Source organism: Phascolarctos cinereus, unplaced genomic scaffold (assembly GCF_003287225.1).
Source record: "Phascolarctos cinereus isolate Bilbo 61053 unplaced genomic scaffold, phaCin_HiC Scaffold_9;HRSCAF=440, whole genome shotgun sequence".
Classification (NCBI taxonomy): Eukaryota; Metazoa; Chordata; class Mammalia; order Diprotodontia; family Phascolarctidae; genus Phascolarctos; species Phascolarctos cinereus.
The window spans coordinates 242446235-242467432 of record NW_027556402.1 but is presented as its reverse complement, the minus strand read 5'-3'; the positions used below and the strand labels follow the sequence as shown (position 1 = coordinate 242467432).

Below are 21198 nucleotides of genomic sequence, written 5' to 3'. Positions count from 1 at the left end.
AAATGCCTTCACCTCCCTGTGCCTTAGTTTCCTCATTTTTCAAACAGGAGTAGCAATTCCCAGAGCCTGTCTCACCGGGGTTGTTGGAAGGATCCTATGAGATAACATGGTAAAGTGCTTGGAATATTCAAAGAGACACATAAATGGCCATTGTGGTGACATGTCATCTTCCCTGGAAGAATGTAAGCTCTCTGAGGGCAGGGACTGTTTCATTTTTGTCACCCCAGCACCTTTAAAAGAAGATGTGACTTAAAAAACTTGAATGGAAGGTGCTAATAGTCCTAGATTGAGAGCTGCAAGGGCCCTCAGGACCATCCATCCAATCTCATTTGACAGATGAGAAACCTCAGGCCCAGAGAAGGAACCTCATTTCTTGTCCGAGGGCCTTCAGGGAGCACATAGTATGGCAGCGATTCAAACCCAAATCTGCCAACCCCAAGGTCAAGGCTCTAGCCCTGACACTACACTGGCCTTGAAATCGGGCCATTTCTGCCTTTGTCACAGCTAGGCAGGAGAGGTGCCCCCAATCCACCAGCCCCATATCCAAGAGGGCTGCCTCTGTCCTCCTAAAACCCTGGCTCAAGCTTCATGGGGGACATCCTTCTTCAGAAAGAGTCACAGTGTGCTACCAACTCCAGACTGGGAGTCAGGAGATCTGGGTGAGGGTGAGGGCTCTTTTCCCTACCTAGCTATGGAACCCTGGCAAGTTCTTGTCTCTCTAGGACTTGGTGTCATAAGATCATAAATTTACAGCTGGAAAAAGCCTTTTTAAAATGTCTGCACAAAAAAAAGGAGAGGGACTGGATCAGATAACATCTAATCTCCCTCTCAGTTCTGACATTTTGTGTTCTAGGGACACTCCTGGCTCTAACATTCTGTATTCTAAGCCTCCTCCCAGCTCTGACTTTCTATGTTCTAAGGTCCCTCCCAGCTCTGAAGTTCTGTATTCTAAGAACACTCCTGGCTCTAACATTCTATGTTCTAAGATCCCTCCCAGCTCTGACATTCTGTGTTCTAAGGTTCCTCCCAGCTCTGACTTTCTGTGTTCTAAGGTCCCTTCCAGCTCTGACATTCTGTGTTCTAAGGTTCCTCACAGCTCTGACATTCTGTGCTCTAAGGACCCTCACAGCTCTGACATTTTATATTCTAAGGTCTCTCTGAGCTCTGACATTCTATGTACTAAAGACCCTACCAGCTCTGACATTCTATGTACTAAAGACCTTCCCAGCTCTGATGTTATGTGTTCTAAGGTCCCTTCCAACTCTGACATTCTATGTTCTAAGGTCCCCCCCAGCTCTGACATTCTGTGTTCTAAGGTCCCTTCCAGCTCTGACATTCTGTGTTCTAAGGTCCCACACAGCTCTGATATTATATGTTCTAAGAACACTCCTGGCTCTAACATTCTACGTTCCAAGGTTCTTCCTAGCTCTGACATTCTCTGGCCTAAGGTCCTTCTCAGCTCCACATTCTGTTTTAAGTTTCCTCCCAGCTCTAACATCCTATTTCCTAAGGTCTCTCCCTGTTCTGACATTCTTCTCCTCCTTTTCCTTTTCTCCTCTTTCTCCTCCTTTCTTGTTATACAGACATTTTAATGAGGCATTTTTACAAACGGGCAGTAAGAGAATCAGGCAAAGGTATTAGCCTTGGATGTAATCCTGAGTCCCAGGTCAGCTCCCTTCTTGGCAACAGGCGCCATGATGGCTGAACCTTGACCTCGTCTTTATTTTTCACAAGGACGCCACCATTGTCTTCACAACATAGGAAATGCCATCTTTCCTTGGGTGGCCCCTTCACCACCAGAATGCCCCTGCTGGAGGGACCTCCCTTTGGAGCTCAGCTTTGCCCTCCCTGACTACAGCCATCATCACCTTGTCTCTCACACCAGCTTCAGTCTGTTCCATCTCCCCTTAATCTCTTTAACTAAGAAGAAGTACAGGATTTTGCCCTATCTTACTGGCATAGTTGGTAAGGGCTTCTGCTGGGAAACCTGAGGAAGTATGAAGCTTTGCTCCAGACGGCCCACCACATCCTCACGTAGGCATCTTGCATCCCAGAAAGCATGAAAGAGAGAGGAAATGCAGAAGACTACAGCACGTCCATCCAACTCTGACATTCTTTGTCCAAAGGCCACTTTGTTTGAACCTACCTCGGCCACTTCCCTATCTCCCAAGCCATGTTGTACTCAACTAACTTGTGTTTATTAGTTTATATGTACTTCTAGATACCCTTGTTGTCTATCCCATTAATGTCAGCTCGTCGAGGGCAGGGATCGGTTCATTCTTATTATTTGTATCCTTAGCATCTAGCATGTGCCAGCTACATAGTAGGTACTTAATAAAGTCTTGCTGAGTAATGGCCAACCACAATTCTAAGGATTCCCAATGAAATATGCTACTTATACCACATGATCATAGCTTTAGAGCTGAAAGGGACTTTAGAGGTCACTGAATCTAACCCCCTCATTTTACAAATATGGAAATGGAGGCAGAAAGAGGTCAAGTGGCTTGACCAAAGTCACATTAGTAGTAGACCTGGATTTGAACCCAGAGCTCTTAAATCCAAATCCAGCATCTTTGCCAAAGTACCACAATGTTTGCTATTGAATTGCCCTATTGTAGGGTGGACTCCTCAGCCACCCTGGGTCTCAGTCTGTGGGCACAGCAGGATTTACTACCCACATCTCTTATGTGATGGAGGAAAGGCCCATGAGCTGAGACCTAGGCTCTGGCACTGAATCCCTTCCCCAGTGATGTCCCAAGTGAGCAGCAGAGGGGAAACTCACCAACCAGGAGAAGAAGCCGGCCGATTTATCCTGCGTTGAGATCTGCCCTTCGTAAGGCCCGAAGATGTGTCCCTTAGGGATGACCTCATTCATGCAGCGCACATCATTCTGCCCACTGGCCTCCTTGACCACCTCCATGCCAGGTGGGATGGTGAGGGCCGCTCGGTCAGGGATGCCCATGGGCACAGGCGTGTCAGACACAAACACAGGGGGGCCATGGTTGGGGCATTCATCGACAAAGTACTCTTGGCAGGACTCACAGACTGCAGGGGCAAAAGGCAGAAAGAGGGAATTAGCTATTGGGGAGCAGGGAGGTAGCATTCACACCTAACAGGCACTTCTTATTGGCCTCGCCTGGCTCCCAAGGAAGGGACTGCAGGGACACTTGGAACAAGAGGGCACGGGGAGGCAGCATAGTAGAGTGTAAAGCACACTGAACTTCAAGTCAAAAAAATCAGGGTTCAAATCTCACACCTGACACTTACTACCTGTGTGACTCTGGGCAAGTCACAACCTTTGCCTGCCTTGGTTTCCTCATCTGTAAAGTGAGGATAATAATAGCATATACCTTCCAGGATTGTTGTGAGGATCAAATGAGAAAACACACTGAGCACAGCGCCTGGCACAGAGCAGGAACTATAAATATTTAGCTGCTGTTATCATTACTATTGTTGTTTAAATGACAGAGCTGGACTTAGTCTAAAGCTCTGGCCGGGGTTTAGGTCCAGACTGCCCCAGTCTCTTCTTGCGGGACCTTGGGCATACTACTTAACCTCTCGTTGGACTCAGTGTCCCCAGGCTTCTTCCGACTCTCAATTTACGATCCAGGAATGAGATCGTCTCCTACAGGAAGGCTTTCCCAAGACCAGTTCCCTCCCTCCCAAGCCATGTACTCAGCTACATTGTGTTTATTTGCCACTAGTTTGTATGTATTTCTAGATACACTTGTTGTCTACCTCATTAGTATCAGCTCCTTGAGGGCAGGGGTTGGTTCATATTTACCATTTGTATCCCCAGCCCCTAGCATGTGCCAGACACATAGCAGCCATAGCGATGGCCAACCACGATTCTAAGGATTCACAATGAAATATGCCGCCCTCCTCCTTCCAGAGAGGTGACAGGCACGGAGTGCAGGTCGGGAAGCACGGGTTTTTTTGGCTGATAAGGGAATTTGTTTGCTTGCTACACACATTCATTACAAGGATTTTGTTTCTGTTTTTCTCTTTTCAAAGGGGACTGAAACAGGAGGGATTAAAAAAAATTAACATTAATAAATAAGATCTTGTTGACTGATTGATCTAAGGGCCTTCTAATCGTAATAATCTCTTTTTCAAGGTCTCTTCCAGCTCTAAGATTCTTTGTCCTCAGGCCCCTGCCAGCTCTGACATTCTAAAGCCCCTCTTGGCTCTAACAATTCTCTGTTCTAAGACCCCTTCCAGTTCTGACATTCTATGTGCCAAGGTCCCTCCTGGCTCTAACATTCTGTATTCTAAGGCCTCTTTCAGCTCCGACATTCCATGTTCCAAGGTCCCTTCTAGCTCTGACATTCTCTGTTCTAAGACCCTTTCCAGCTCTGACACTCTTTGTTCTAAGGCTCCTTCCAGCTCTGACATTCTGTATTCTAAGGCCCCTTCCAGCTCTGACATTCCATTTTCCGAGGTCCCTTCTGGCTCTGACATTCCGTGTTCTAAGGCTTTTTCTGGTTCTGACATGCTATGTTCTAAGGCCTCTTTTAAGCTTTAATATTCTCTCTTCTACATTTAGAGGGGGCCTACTCCAAGATTCCAAGTTCATGCTATTTGAGAATCAGCTGAAGAAACATGTGATTAACATGGAGCAGAGAAGATGTAGGCAGAGAGACGGCACCTGTCATCCAATATTTTAAATCCAACATTTATGCACAAGGGAGAGTTGACTTGCTGTGCTCAGTGTCTTCCCAGGAGCAAGACATAAGTTTCCAAGAAGCAAATTTAAGTGTGCTATCAGGAAGACCTTCATAATTACAGCTGTCCACAAGAGCTGCCATTGGAGATAAGGAGCTACCCCTTCAGGGATCGTCTTCAAGCTAAGGCTAGGCCACCACTACTCTGGTATTCTATAATGAGGTTTCTCGTGTCAGGTATGATGGGCTTGGATAGGGGAGCTAGGTGGTGCCATGGTGCACTGAGTGCTGGACCTGGAGTCAGGAAGACTCATCTTCCTGAGTTCAAATCCAGCTTCAGACACTTACTAGCTGTGAGACCCTGGGTAAGTCACTTCACCCTGTTTGCCTCAGTTTCCTCATCTGTAAAATGATCTGAAGAAGGAAATGGCAAACCACTGCAATATCTTCGCCAAGAAAACCCCAAACAGGATCACGAAGAGTCGGACATGACTGGAAAACAACTGAACAATAATGTGTCGGACTAAAGGGCCTCTGGGGTCCCTTCTGCCTCTGAGGTTTTGTAATTAAAATATTCCATGAAGCTAGAGTCAAATGGCCCCTTTCACCTCCTCTTTCCTGATGCCCCTCCATCTCCCACTGCTAGCTCCTTCCTCTTGAGATTACCTCCTATTTACATTGCATCCATCTTGTAAGTATGTGGCTGTTTACATGTTTTCTCCCATTAGACTGTAAGCTCCAAGAGGACAGGGATTGTATTTTTTACTTTCTTAGGCCAATGTCTGGCACATAGCAAGCACTTAATTAATACTTGTTGAATGAATGACTGATTGACTTTGTCCATCACCACCCTCCATTCGGAAGGCTGAGCCCATTTGCATGGAGGACTGGGGCCACCAAGTTCTATGTTCCCCACTGCTTGAGAACTGCATGGGAAGAAGCGGGTAGAACACCATTCCAGGTTGTCTTCCTGATTAGGATTCTGAGCTATGGGCTTAGACCTGGTCTCCGGCCCCATTCCACCCCTCAAAATGTTTAGGCTCAGAGAAGGAGCTCCTGACCCCTCAGTTCTGAGTCTCTCCTCACCCATCCTCTAAGGTTCTACGTTCTAAGAGTAGTTGCCAATGCCTACCACTTCACCATAATCTTCTAGTGTCTCTAGAACATGTCATCGTGCTCCGAACTTGAGGTCCCTCCTGACCTCCTTCCCAGGGGGTGGAGGGAGACTTATCGAAAGGGAGTGGGGAGCACCAGCCAAGGCCCCACTTACACCAGAAGTCTACTTGCTGGAAACTCTTGGTCATGATCAGCTCTCGTTTCCCCTTCGGCTTCTTGGATTCCACTTCCATGGATGGAGGGTCAGGCCTCCCGGAGCTGGTAAGGTCAGGGAAGGAGACAAGGAAACAGAGAGGAAAACTTGGTTGGGCCGAGCACTAAGGGTAGGAAGACAAGCTAGCGGCCAGGCAGGGATCCCCCTGCCTCCACCCCTCCAGGCCTTAGCCTAGGCTTCCCATCAACTCCAGCTACCCAATTAACTAAGCCAGACCTATCCCACCTGTGGACAGGGCATGCGCCCATCCCTTACCCACCACAGTACCCTATGAAATGTCTCTTGGCTTCATCAAGGACTGCTTAGACCCTTGAGCTAAGAGTAATCTTCTATGTGGCCTCAGTGCAAAACTGGGCAGATGTACATATTAAGGCAGTGTGGTAGCAAATCCCAGCGTGGGAAGAACCCAGCACTGGCACTCAGGAGAACTGGGCTTAAGACCTGGATTTCCCATTGTGTTCTGGGGACCTCTTTGACCTTAGGGTGGTCACTGCAACTTCTCTGGGCCCTCTTTTCTTTGATTCAATGGGAGGAGGAAGTGTGAATGACATGATCTCTAAAAATCCCTTCTAGATACCAGTCTACGATATTATGACCTCTCTAGCATTAATATTCTAAGATCTTTTTGTTTCTAAAATGCTATGCTCTATTTTCTAATGTCCCTTCCAGCTCTGGCCTTCTCTGTTCTGTCTCCTAAGGACACGTTCATCTCTACTATTCTATATGCACTGTTCTTAAGTTCATTCTGCTCTAATAGGTAACATCCACTTCTTACATTTTATGTTCTAAGGTCCCTTCCAGCTCTGACCCTCTATGTTCTGAATCAATACAAGTACTCAGCTAATATCCCAAAGAGATCAAAGAAAAAGTTAAAGGACCCTTATGTACCAAGCTATTTATAGGAGCTTTTTATAGTGGGAAAATTACTGGAAACTAAGGGGGATAGCCATAAACTGGGAAATGGCTGAACGAATTATAAATGTAATGGAATACTACTGTCCCATAAGAAATGTCAAAGAGGATTATTTCAGAAAAATCTGGAAAGACTAATATGAACTCACTGTGAGTGAACGATGCATTCAATAACAAAATGGCAAAAAAACAAACAACTTGGAGAGATTTGGAAGAACCCTGACCAATGCAACGACCAGCCACTACTCTAAGGGGACAGATGATGAAGCTCACTACCCACTTACTGACAAAGAAGTGATGAACTCAAGATGGAGAAGGAGACCTGCATTTTTGGACATGGCTAATTAGGGAATTTGTCTTACTAGGCATGTGTTACAAAGGTTTTCTTTTTCTTTTCCAATGAGGAAGTAGAAAAAAATCAAATGCTTGTTAATTGATGGAAATAAAATAAATTTAAAAATCTCTACTCTAGGTTCTCAGGTCTGTTCCAATATTGAAATTCTATATTCTATGTCCTAAGGTTCCTTTTTTATCTCTCAAATGCAATGATTCCTATAACTTGAGGCTTTTCCCTTGATGAGCCAAATGAACCCAAATCCAGCCCCTACCCAAAACGCCCACCCTGGCAGCCTGATGGGAGATGCCTTACCAGGGCTGACCATACTCCTGGTCCCGTCGGGGTGAGCAGACCTCTGTCTTCACAGTCACCATCTCCCCCATGGAAGCCTGGGTATGAGCCAAGCAGGCCTTCAGGTTCTCAGTCATTCTGTTCTAGGGACAGGGGAAAAGGGGATTGGGGGAAAGGAACAAAGAAGGAAGGGGAGAGGCGTGAGTGATGGAGTGGGCAGGCTTGGGAATGGGTGAGAGATAGCAAGTGGTTTCTTGTTACCCTTGAAGCCAGTGAACTCTGGCCATTGCTGGGGGAAACTCCAAGAACATCAATGACAAAATCAGTTGTATCCTGGCCAAGAGGAAATTTCGTTTCTACCCCAAGCTAGTCTTGGGGTTGCCTGAAGCCATGTAAGGGGGTTGGGGGCGGGGCAGGCATGAAGCAGCCCAAGCTAAGTAGGAAGTTACTCAGAGACATCAAGACCCAGTGGTTGGTATGGGTACAAGGAAAGGTTGCCCTCAACCATGCCTCCACCCCAAATCAAAGAGTACAGGCCAAGAAGGTCCCACCCAGTTCCTGGGCAGGTAGCAGAACAGACCAGAGATGTGATGAGGACAAGGGAGGCAGCTCTAAATTCAAATCCTGAGCTCTGAAGTTTTGAGAGTCCTGCCCATTTTGTGTGCCCACCAGTGGATACATATGGTCACAGGATCAATGGTTTAATGATGATTATGATGATGATGATGATGATGATGATGATGACCATCATAATAGCCAACATATACATGGCTTATAAATTACACAAAGTGCTTTGGAATATTAACCTGTTTTATCCTCACAACAACTCTGGGGAGGGAGGGAGGTATTGTTATTATCCCCATTTTACAGATGAAGAAACTGAGGCAGGCGGGTTAAGTGATATGCTCGGGGTTAACCAGATAGTAAGAGTCTAAGATTAGATTTGAACTCAAGTCTTCCTGAGTCTAGGTCCAGCACTCTGTCCACCTTGCACCTAGCTGCTTTAGCACTGAGAGGGCCTAGAGATCACCAAATCCAACTTTCTCGTTTCACAGATGAGAGACAGGCCCAGGGATGTTAAATGACTTGACCAGGGTCACAGAAGCATATGTGGAAAGTTGTTAAATATTATTGCAGCTAGGTGGCCCCAGTGGATAGAGCCTGGTCAGGAAGACCTGAGCTCAAATCCAGCCTTAAACACTCACTACCAGTGTGACCCTGAGCAAGTCACTTAACCTAGGTTTACCACAGTTTCTCCAACTGTCAAATGTAGATCAGAGCATCACCCATCTTCCAGGGTTACTGTGAAGATCCAGCGTGAGCACATTGCCTACAACATAGAAGGTGCTTAATAAACACGTGTTCCCTCTTTCTACCATGCTGTACCAGACTTCAATGTCCCTTTATGTTTTATTGATAAATTCTCTTTTAATACAACCCCTTGTCAAGAAGCAACTCTTCCTACCCCCCTTCCCCAGTACAGGCACATGTACGTCGGGCTTTTTCTTTAAAAACAGCTCAACAAAACCATCCGATATGGTAACTATGACTGGAAGCACACACAATTCGCTGCTATTTCTTAACAGAAAGGAAGACAGTGTGTTTTGTTGTCAGTCCTCCAGAACCAACCCTGGCCACTGCTCTCGGTCTGAATTCCTTGCTCTTGTCTGCATTACCGTAGACACTGAATGTATTTTTTCCTGGTTTTTCTTTCTTCACTCTGCAAGTCTTTCCCTCTTTCTCTATATCCTATATGCTTCATATTCATCATTCCTTTGAAGGTGGAAGGGGATCTGGACCTGCCATTAAATCAGTTTGGGGGAAATGATGGGTCCTGGTACGGAAATTCCCTCTAACTATAAAGAGAGGCAACTCCTCTTCCACTTACAGTTGTTGAACATTGCCTTGGGCCCTGATGATCAACCAACCACCTAGCATGTACTAAGTGTCAGGCAGGCTGCTACGCTCTGGGGATACAAAGAAACCAAAGAAACAGCCCCGGCTGGAAAAGAGCTCACAATGTAATAGAGTAGACAACATGTAAACAAATTCGCCAGGCTACATATTGGATGATTAGGAAATAATTAACAGAAGGAAGGTAAGAGGGAAATAAGAGGGCTAGGGGAAGTTGAAGGACTAGCCAATGGTCACATGGCCAGAGACAAGGCATGAACTTATGTCTTTCTGACCCCCTCCCCCTTCCCCTCCCCACCATTCCCTCCCCCCATCCCGAGCAGCTGTCTGTCCATAACATCCTCTTTTTCTTCACTTTTGTTGTTCCTTGAAGTTCAGTGATCATTCAACATTAATTTTCTCCAATTTCAGTAATCATTTCCCAGTCACTGGGCGCCCACTCTGCTTTCAGCCTTTTGCTATCCTAAAAAATGCCACTGTGGGTATTTTGATGCAAATGGGGCTTTTCTTTCTGTCCACATTCTTGGGGTAAAAATCTAATAATGATATCCCAAGATCAAAGGTTATGAATAGATTAGTCACTTTTCTCAATCAGTCAATCCCTCCGACAATTGCAGGTTCCAGGTACCAACTACAACAAAGAACCATTTAAAAGAAAAAGTCGCTGCTCTCCAATAATCCCCAAACCTTTTCCAGAATGGGTGGGTTAATTGAGCTCCATCAATAGTGTGTTAGGGTGTTTATCTTCCCACAGACCTTCCAATAATGACTATCTCCATCTTTGCTGATTGATGTAATAGCCTTCTTTCCCTACAAAGTATAAGCCTCAGAAGTGGAGGGGGTGGCCCTTTTGAATGAGAGATAAGAGATGAGCATTTAAATCTTGGCTGGGCACCCCTGATTTTGGGAGCGTCACCAGCCAATGCCCTGGCATCTCCCTTCCCCCAGGTTTTAGCCCCTCCTATTGAGACCCATCGTCTGAAAATGTCTCCAGGTTCCTGTGAACTCATGGGAAGGATGGGTCACAGGCCACAGTCTCCCATCTAGTCAAGGAGGACCCCAGCTGCACTTCTGACATAAAAAGCCACTCCTGCAGGCCTTGCCTGGTCACACCCATCTCAAAACAACCAAGTCCCTTTTAGCCACAACCCTGGGGCCCCAAAACCCAGCTGGCTAGCAGCATGACTCTGGTAAACACAATGACTCCACACATCTCCTTTCCTCCCAACCCTCTTTACAGTTTGCAAAGCACTTTCCTCTGAAGCAGGTAGTGAAGTCAGTATTAGCCCCATTTTACAGAAGAGAAAACTGAGGCTCAGGACATATGTGGCCAATATGGTCATTGAATTGTAGTCATGGGACCTGAGTTCCAATCTTGATCCATATATATTACCTGTGTGATTGTACAATCCCACTGAGCCTCAGTGTCCTTAATTATAAAACGGGGAATAATCTTCAGGATCCCTCTGAGTACTAAACCCTATGATAGATTAGAGTGAGACTCAGACTTTGCCCATAGGCCCAAAACAGGGCTGTGGAGTTCCAGCCCCCGGCCAAGGTGGCAATGTGGAGTACTGTCAATGGAGGCTAGAACTTGGGGTTCAAAGCCCAGCTTTGCCTGTCAATGCAAGGTAACCGAACAAGCATTTATTAAGCACTCACTATATAAACGAAGCTCTCTGTCAGGGGCAGGGGATAGGAAGGCAAAAATGAAAGCATCCTAGGTGACCTTAGGTGAGTCACTTCCCTTTCTTCCTCTGTAAAAGAGGGGTTTAGCATCAGATGGCTTTTGAGACCCCCTGCAGTTCTAGGTCTGTGATTTCCAAAACCATCTAGTCCAACCGTTTTATTTTACAGAGAGGGAAACTGACACCAGGAGCTGCTGAAAGATTTCCCCCAGACCACCCAGGTAAGGAGCAGATGGTGCCAGATTCTGGGCTGTTCTCACCCTCCCGGCTGACTCTCAAACGTCAAGCCCTGACTCCTAGCAAGGAAAGGGAGAGATAAAAGAGAAGAGCAGAGCCCAGAGACAGAGGCTGGGCGGAGGAGACTGACCTAGGAGAGGAGGAGGAGAGCAGCCCCGGGGGAAGGAGGCCATAGGGGCAAGGGAGGGGGGAGAGATAGAAGCTCCCTTCCTTTTTACTAACCTTCCTGGCAGGCAGCAGCGGGGCCACATTCTTTGCAGGGACATGTGCCTTCATGCTGGCCTTGGGGGCAGGCAGTTGGCTGGTGTTTCGGGAGGGTGGCGGAAGCTGGGAGGCCAGAGAGGGGGGCAGCTGGGCTGCTGTGTGCCCAGGAGGGGGAGAAGGGGGGAGCTCCCTCAGAAGCTCAGCTCCCCCTCCCACCCTCAATGCACAGAGGCCTTTTGGAGGCAGGCCCAGCTAGAGAGGGCCCCACTTACCGGGCCCCTGGCTTTCTTCCCAAGGAGTATATGTGTGTGTGTGTGTGTGTGTGTAGGAGGGGGAAATCAACAGAGTTCCTTTTGGGGGCCTGAAGCCTCACCAGGACACAGGACTGGAAAAAGGGAGGGGAGGAAGAAGGAGGGGGTGGAGGGGGACGGTGGAGGAGAAGAGGAGGCGGGTGTTTGGGTGTCTGGCTCTGTGTGATAGGTGCTGGGGTGGGGGCAGGGCTGAGCACTTGAGGATGGGGGAGGAGGGGCAGGGGGCCTTGCACAGGCCCTGGGGGCCAGGGTGCCTTCGGCAGAAGGAGAGGGAGAGCTGGCCTGCCTGCCTGCCTGCCGCCCGCCTGCTGGCCTGCTCGTGGAAGGCGCTAGCTCTGCAAGCTGCGGGTTGTTAGCCTTGGGCCAGTGCCCTGAGCAATACCTGGCTGAAACTACCTTGGCACCCTTCTCTCTTCTGTTTGAATCTGGGAAATGGAAATGAATGCTCCCTACTCGGGAGACTTCATGTTCACTCCCTCCTGCTTATGTCCATATACAGACGAGAAGCGATCCGACTAAGGTCAAAACCACAACTGAGCCTCAGAGGTGCACCTCGAGAAGGTCAGACCTTACCCAGGATGATTGATAACAACAACCCAAGAGAGCCAGTATTTATCAGCACTTTAAGGTTAACAAGGTGCTTTCCAAGTACTATCTCACAATGACCCTTTGAGGTAGGGGCTATTACTACCATTTTACAGGTGAGGAAAACAGAGGCTGAGTCACATAGCTAATGTCTGAGAGGCAGGATTTGAATTTAGGTCCTCCAGATTCCAGACCCAGGGCACAATCCACGATGCCACTCAGTTAGCAAGGTCAGCCCCGTGCCAGGCACAGAAATGCTTAAAAAACACTTGTTTCCTCCTTTCCCTCCTTCCATTCCTTTTTTCCTTCCTTCCTTCCTCCCTTCCCCAGTTTTCTCATCTGTCACAGCTCAGCTGGAAGGCTCCAATGAGATAATGTGACAAGCCCTATATAAATGTGAGTTACTACTATCTTGGAGATCAAGTCCACTCTCCTCATTTTATGAGGCCGCCGAGGCTCAAAGATGCTTATGTTTGGTACAAGGTCACAGTGATAGTTAGAAGCAGAGTCGGCATTGAATCCAAGTCTTTTGACTCCAAAGTCAAAGCTACTTCCACCATACAACACTGTCTCCCAAGAAAAAATCCTTATTCTCCATCCCTACCACCACCACTACCCCATTCAAGGCGTCTATGGGCCCCTAGCAATGACTGGACAAGACACCCACGTAGTGGGCAGATACATAGACACCTGCTAAATGGCCGACTCCTTCTCCCTCCTGGGGGAGCCCACGGCTGAGCCTGGCCCTTGGCCATTTGCTTGGCCAGCAGAGTGGGCCAACACTGAGCTAGGATCCCTGGGATTTCAGGGAATGGCAGTGTCCTTCAGGTCACTTTCCTTCCATTTGAAGCTTTGTTTGGATTTTAGAGCTGAGGGTCCTGAGAGACCAATCTGATCCGACCTCTGTCCCCCTCACCCTCATTTTAAAGATTAAGGGCTCAGAGCAGGAAGTCCTTTGCCCAAAGTCACCCTGGGAATTAGTGGTAATACTTGGTTGCCTCCTTCTGTATGTGTGTGATCCTTGAAGGGAGGTCCCCCTCCCTCTCCAGACCTTACCCCTCACCCTTAGCAGGGATGAGGGAAAGGGAACAGGAGAAGAATGAACTGCTTAATCTCTCTCTCTCTCTCTCTCTCTCTCTCCTCTCTCTCTCTCTCTCTCTCTCTCTCTCTTCTCCTCTCTCCTCTCTCTCTCTTCCTCTCTCTCTCCCTCTCTCTCTCCTTTCTCTCTCTCTCCCTCTCTCTCTCACTCTCTCTCTCTCTCTCTCTCTCTCTCTCTCTCTCTCTCTTCTCTCTCTCTCTCTCTCTCTCTCTCTCTCTCTTCTCTCTGTCTCTTGTCTGTCTGTCTCTCCTCCCTCCCCAAGCCACTCTAATTCTATTCAGAGAAAAATCTGTCTGAAGCTTCACTGGCTGTGTTTCATTGCTATTTGCTGCCCCCACCCATTTCTACCCCAAGCTGGCCTAACCCAATGTGCCACAGCAGAAGGTATTAAGGGATAGATTTATATATTATAAACTACAATCTTGGAGCTGTAAGGGACAAAATGTCAGAGCTCGGAAGGACCTTAGAACAGAGGATGTCAAGAGCTGGAAAGTAACTTAGAACATGAAATATCACAGTTGGAAAGGGGCTTTAGAATATAGATTGTCAGAGCTGGGAAGGGCCTTAGAACATGAAATGTTAAAGCTGGAGAGGACCTTAGAACAGGGAATGTCAGAGCTGGGAGGGGCCTCAGGACACAGCATGCCAGGAATAGAAGGGACCCCAGAATGCAGGCTCTGAGTTAAATAGCTTCTGGATGTATAATGCTTCAGCTAGAAGGGATTTTACAGCCTGCTTGCCTCCTCCAAACTTTTCAATGAACGTGAAAGAAAGCAGAGGCCTTGGGAGGGAAATGATAGATGAATGTCACATGGCTAGATAACGGAAAAGAGAGCATTTGAATCCATTCTTCCCACTCTAGATGGAGCTCCTGCCTGGAGTATCCTTGCGGAAAAGTCTAAGGTGACCTGGGGCTTGGAGAGAAGTGGCCTGCAGGTGCCCCTCCATAAGCACAGGCCTCAGTGCCAGCTGGCTGGGCAGCCCATGCCAGCTGGCTCCTCTGAGTCTGGAGGCTTAGAGATTAGTCAAGCTCCAAGTCCAGCAAACAGTAGGAGCTCCAGGAGGCCCTGGGGGCGGGAGGAGGGCAACTGGCTGGGCCTCAGGATCCTGGAGCCCTGTGTGGGTACTAGGACCAACCCCCAGGGGTCCTGAAATGCCTCCTCTTGCCTGACCGGGGGGTCATAGTATCCCATGCTGGTGAATGCTGGGGTGTGTCAGCCCTTGTCTCTGCCAGGATCCCTTTGATGGGAGCAGTGTATCATAATTAAGAATAATAATAACAATTAATAGTAATACAGTAGCTTATACATACTTTGGACCCTTTCATCAACCCTGGGTAACTTGGAAGTAGACCTGTTGTTAACCCCTGGACCATGGGACCTATTTAGAGGGAAAGAATCTACTCCAATCACTCTGGAAAATAACTGGGGAAAGTAAAATCACTAAATTATTCCTATCCTATGATCCAGCAATCTCACTATGGGCCAAGACGTGGAGGAGGTCAATGGCAGAAAGAAAGGCGACATGCATACCAAATTCTTCGTGGCAAGCAGTGTGGAGAACTAGGAGAAACACCAGACATGGTTGATCCTTACAACAACTCCATGAAGTAGGCATTATTATTATCATCCCTGTTTCACAGATGAGGAAACTAAGGTGTAGAGAGGTAAGGGGTCATCCACCTAGTGACTGAGTCAGGATTCAAACTCAGTATTTCCTGACTCTAAGAGGAATATCTATGCACTATGCCACCCAGCTGCCAATTAAATCCTTTGAACCTCAGTTTCTCCACCTGTAAAATGAAAGGGGTTCTTAACTTTTATTAGGAGTCATGGACCTTTGGGCAGTCTAGTGAAACCTGTGGATGATTTCTCATAGTAATGTTTTTTCTTAAACTCACAATTGAAAGAAAAGCTAGATTTTAATTAGGTTTATGAAAATTAAAGATAATTTTTCCCCATCCAAGTTCACAGAGCCTCCCCTAAAATCTATCCATGGACCCTCCGCAGGGCTTTGAGCCCCAGAAGAAGAGCCCTAGAGTTAAGCATGGCTCCTTTCTATTTAAAACCTAAATTACCCTGATTCTACTTATAGCGCTCAAAAGCTAAAAATAAATCAGGTACTTAGAGACCAGAGGACCGCAGACCAAAACAGGACACAGTCATTCATTCGATAAGCAAAGCACGACTCTAGACAAACCAGGAGGCGATGCCTTCAAGGAGCTCACATTCTAATAATTATATTTATGCAAAAGTCGGGACTAGAGATTGGGACCTGACCAGGGATTTTACTTCTCCCAATGCTAACTGGCAACATGATGCTGAGTAAAGTAAAGAAAGCCGTGCCTGGGGAATTATATAGCAACGAGAACAATGCCATAAGCTGAACAGTCTAGTTCAAGTTCAGATTCAGATGAACCACAATGGCTAATGCTGATTATTAATGGAAGAGTAGAGAGTTCACCATTGTTTTGTTTAAATTCCCCCCACCTCCATTTAGAGGAAAGTACTAGGTGGTATGGTGGATAGAGCGCTGGGTCTGAAATCAGGAAGACTCCTCTTCCTGAGCTCAAATATGGCCTCAGACACTTCCTAGCTGTGTGACCCTGGGCATGTCACTTCACCTTGTTTGCCTCAGTTTCATCATCTGTAAAATAAGCTGGAGAAGGAAATGGCAAACCACTCCAGTATCTTTGCCAAAAAACCCCCAAGAGACCCAGAGACTTAGAACTCATATCTTGGAGGGATCAGAGAGGCCACTTACTACCATCTTCTCATTTTTACAGATGGGGAAACTGAGGTCCAAAGAGCTTGCTTACAGTCATGCAACAATTGGCAGAGTTCTTAAAGCTCACACCCAGGTCTCTTTCCCTTTCCAATGTACCTTCTGACATCATCATTCTTAGTGAACCCCTAAATCGCCCACATCAATAGAGGGATGTTCATAAGATTAAGTGGTCCAAGGTTACACAGACTCAAGAAGGGCAGCATGGTGTTGTGGAAAGAACATTGAACTTGAAGCCAAAAATCCTGGGTTCAAATCCCAATTCAGCTACCTGGATGACTGTAAGCAAACCACTAACACTTTCTGGGCCTCAGTTTCCTCATCTATAAAGTGAGAGAATTGGACTAATCAGGGCTTTTTAACCTTTTTGTGTATCTTGTATTTTGGAGAAGTTTGTGGACTCCTCAGAATGATGTTTTTAAATGCATAAGAGTACAAAGGAAACCCATTATACTGAAATGAATTATCAAAAGATTTTTTTAACAAGTTCCTGGACCACAGATAAATCTGACATCTCTTCCAGCTCAATATTTGGTTTCCTATATAATCTCCAAAGGCAAGAGATCCTGGATCCCCAGGGAAAAAGACACTTGGGTCATTAAGTGCCAGGCTCTGGGTAAGGGGAAGGGGTGTCAGGCAGTGGGAATGGATGGGATGGAGAGAGAGGCTCCCTTGATTGAGGCTTACCAGCTAGAAGGGGTCAGTAGGACTGAAAGAGGCCACTCTGCAGCTGACAAAGCTTATGAGCTTTTGGCATTAGGTCTGGAGTTTGGGAGTCATAGCACCATAGGTTTGGGGTTGCAAGGGACCTTGGAGGCAGTAGAATCCATTTGCAAATAAGGAAACTGAGGTACAGAGAGATGAAGTGGGTTGCCCAGGGATATGGAGCTAGTATGTATCTAAGGAAGGATTTGCGGGGCAGAGCCAAGATGGCGGAGTGAAAGCAGTGACTTGCTTGAGCTCTCCCTCAAACCCCTCCAAATACTCATAAAAAATGGCTCTAAACAAATTCTGAAGCATCAGAACCCACAAAAAGACAGAGTGAAACGAATTTCTAGCCCAAGACAACCTGGATGATTGATCAGAAAGGTGTATCGCACCGGACTGGGAGCGCAGTGCAGCGTGGCGTGGGCCTCAGCGAACCTGGAGTAGGCCTCAGAGGACTGAATCTCAGGCAGCTGTGGAGGTTTCCAGACTCCTCAATCCACTAATGCCAAAGACAACTTAGAAGGTCAGTGGGAAAAGTCTGTTTCTGTCGGTGGTCAGAGAGGAAGGCGGGGTTTCAGCTCCATTCCCCAAGAGCGTGGCCCTGGGGGGGGGCAGCTGCTTCCCAAGCTTCTGGCCCACAGAGGGAGAGGGAATCCAGTGGCTGATCAGAGAGGGACTGCAGGGATCTCTTTGCCAGTGCTGAGGCAGGAATCTCTTGCTTTGCCCTGTTTGGATCTGGGTCACAGTTCTGGGGGCAGTGCTGGGGTGAGGAGGAACGCTGGCGTGGTGGAGCTTGTAGTGGCTGTGAGAGGAACCCTCCTCACAGTTACAGGACAGAAAGGAATACTTGTGGTCACAGGCCGGGAAAGGAGCAAACACCTCGCCCCTTATCATACCACCTTGGAAGAACTGAAAATTTACAGGTCCCTACAAGTATCTCTGAAAACAGCTGTACAAACCCCTGAAGCTTGGGACAGTACATTCTCCACATTGGAAGCAGACTCTTACCTTAACAAAGAGTTTAAAACTCAAGTAATTGGCTGGGATCATGAGCAAGCAGTGCAAAAAGAGTCAGACTATATTATCTTACTTTGGTGAAAAAGAAGATCAAAATATACAACCAGAAGAAGACAACAAAGTCAAAGCTCCTACATCCAAAGCCTCCAAGAAAAATATGAATCAGTCCCAGGCCTTGGAAGAGCTCAAAAGGGATTTTGAGAAGCAAGTAAGGGAAGAAGAGGAAACTGAGAGTGATGCAAGAAAATCATGAAAAACAAGTCAACAGCTTGCTAAAGGAGACCCAAAAAAATACTAAAAAATAGCCTAACCCAAATGGCAAAAGAGGTCCAAAAAGCCAATGAGGAGAAAAATGCCCTAAAAAGAAAAATTGGCCAAATGGAAAAGGAAGTCCAAAAGCTTACTGAAGAAAATACTTCCTTAAAAATTAGAATAGAGCAATTGGAAATAGTGACTTTATGAGAAATCAGACACAGTAAACAAATCCAAAAGAATGAAAAATTAGAAAACAATGTGAAATATCTCATTGGAAAAACAACTGACCTGGAAAATAGATCCAGGAGAGAGAATTTAAAAATTATTGGACTATCTGAAAGCCATGATCAAAAAAAGAGCCTAGACATCATCTTTCAAGAAATTATCAAGGAAAACTGCCCTGATATATTAGAACCAGAGGGCAAAATAGAAATTGAAAGAATCCACAGATCTCCTCCTGAAAGAGATCCCCAAAGGAAAACTCCTAGGAATATTGTAGCCAAATTCCAGAGTTCCCAGGTCAAGGAGAAAATATTACAAGCTGCCAGAAGGAAACAATTCAAGTACTGTGGAAACACAATCAGGATAACACAAGATTTAGCAGCTTCTACATTAAAGGACCGCAGGGCATGGAATATAATATTCCGGAGGGCAAAGGAGATAGGATTACAACCAAGAATCACCTACCCAGCAAAACTGAGTATAATCCTTCAGGGGAAAAAATGGTCATTCAGTGAAATAGAGGACTTTCAAGCATTCTTGATGAAAAGACCAGAGCTGAATAGAAAATTTGACTTTCAAATACAGGACTCAAGTGGAACATGAAGAGGTAAACAGGAAAGAGAAATCATAAGAGACTTATTAAGATTGAACTGTTTACATTCCTGCATGGAAAGATGATATTTATAACTCATGAGACCTTTGTCAGTATTAGGGTAGTTGGAGGAAAAAAAATTATATGTATGTATATGTAGATAGATAGATAGAGGGCACAGGGTGAGTTGAAGATTAAGGGGTCATATCTGGAGAATAAAATTAAGGGATGAGAGAGGATTATACTCGGAGAAGAAGAAAGGGAGAGGTAGAATGGGGTAAATTATCTCACAAAAAAAACAAAAGAAAAGTCTCTTACAGTGGAGGGGAAATGGGGGAAGGTGAGAGGGAATGAGTGAATCTTATTCTCATAGGATTTGGCTTAAGGAGGGAATAACATACACATTCAATTGGGTATGGAAATCTGTCTTACCCTACAGGAAAATAGGGGGAGAAGGGGACAAGAGAGCAGGGGATGATAGAGAGGAGGGCAGATTGGGAAAGGGAGTAATCAGAAGTAAATACTTCTGAGGAGGGACAGGGTCAAAAGAAAGAATAGAATAAATGGGAGGGCAGGATAGGATTAAGGGAAATAGAGTTAGTTTTTCACAACATGTCTACTATGGAGTGTTTTGCATAACTGCACATGTACAACCTATATTGAGTTGTTTGCCTTTTCAATGAGGGTGGGTGGGGAGGGAGGAAGAGAGAAAATTTGAAACCTAAAGTTTTAAAAACATATGCTTTAAAAAAAATGTTTTCACATGCTACTGGGAATAAGAAATACAGGAAATGGGGTACAGAAGTGTATCTTGCCCTACAGGAAAATAGAAGGGGAAGGGGATAAGAGAAGGGGAGAGAGATAGAAGAGAGGACAGAGTAGGGGAAGGGATATTCAGAATGCATGCCATCTTGGGGTGGGAGGAGGGGGGAGATGGGGTATAAATTTGGAATTCAAAAACTTGTGGGAGTGAATGTTGAAAGCTAAAAATAAATAAATTTATATTGAGGTAAAAAAAAAAGGATTTGAATCAGGTCTTTCTGACTCCAAGTCCAGAACTTATCTGCTGAGCCATCTAGCCACCTTAGCTACCCATCCACCTCTCTATGAAACTCATCACCTGCCTGGGTGTTTCCTCCCCTATTCCCACCATGCTTGGCAAGCCATTTGTCCACAATGCTCCAATCTCTCCCACTGCTGCCCAGAGCACCAACACCAAGTTCTTTGTAGCAGTATTTTGAGAGCAAAGTGACACTTCCTTTGTACATCGAAAATGGAGCTCTGCCACAGGCACTGGGAGGAGGGGAGAAGAGTCACGGGGCACAGGGACCCAGAAGGGAGCCCTAGGGAATCACCTCCTTTCCTTGTTCCTGCTGGAAGTCACAGAGTACAGATGAAAAGACAGAGGGAATGAGTTTGAATTCTGATACTTGCTTCCTGTGTGACCTTGGGCGAGTCCCTTAACTTCTGGGCAGCAGATTCCTCCTCTGTAAAGTGAGGGATTTGGATGAGATGATCTCTAAAGTCCCTGGTACTGGTGAAAGAGTCTGGCACAGAGGTACAATAGAAATGCTTATTTCCTTCCCTTTCAGCCCTAAATCTTAGGATCTTCCTCCTGCCAAACTCTCCCAATACACATAATTCCCCATCAGCAACCCCCAGTGGTTTTTATTATTACAGCTTTATTATTTATCATATACCTATATTATGTTAATGTTACATATCAGTTATAATGTAATCAATATAATTGTTATCAATATAATATTATATATCACATACAATGTAATCATATGTGAAGCAGTTATATATTGTTATGGTCTTTATATTATTATTTTATTAATAACAGTATTCATTATTGTTATTCACATTTCCATAGTGACTCAGGGTTTACAAAGCACTTTCCTCATACCACCACTGTGGTGGGAGGTTGTGCAAATATTACTGTAGCTAGGTGGCTCAGCGAATAGAGCACCGGACCTGGAGTCAGGAAGATCCCAGTTCAAATCTGACCTCAGATACTTGCTGTGTGATCCTGGGCAAGTCACTTA

At 46.1% G+C, this 21198-nt stretch overlaps 1 protein-coding gene across 4 annotated transcripts in view; it reads right to left on the bottom strand.

The window, feature by feature from the left end:
- PRDM11 (PR/SET domain 11) overlaps positions 1–21198 on the bottom strand; it is an 85293-nt gene that overhangs the window by 32005 nt on the left and 32090 nt on the right. For 2 of the 4 annotated variants that reach the window (XM_078148994.1, XM_021009779.2), the window contains exons 2-4: positions 7556–7677; positions 5935–6038; positions 2783–3045 (exon numbers count right to left, since the gene is read on the bottom strand). In XM_078148994.1, the coding sequence (XP_078005120.1) occupies positions 2783–3045; positions 5935–6038; positions 7556–7671 (483 nt within the window). In that variant the 5' untranslated portion in view covers positions 7672–7677. The remainder of the gene's footprint in view (positions 1–2782; positions 3046–5934; positions 6039–7555; positions 7678–21198) is intronic. The other 2 variants (XM_078148993.1, XM_021009778.2) reach the window with 1 other exon arrangement.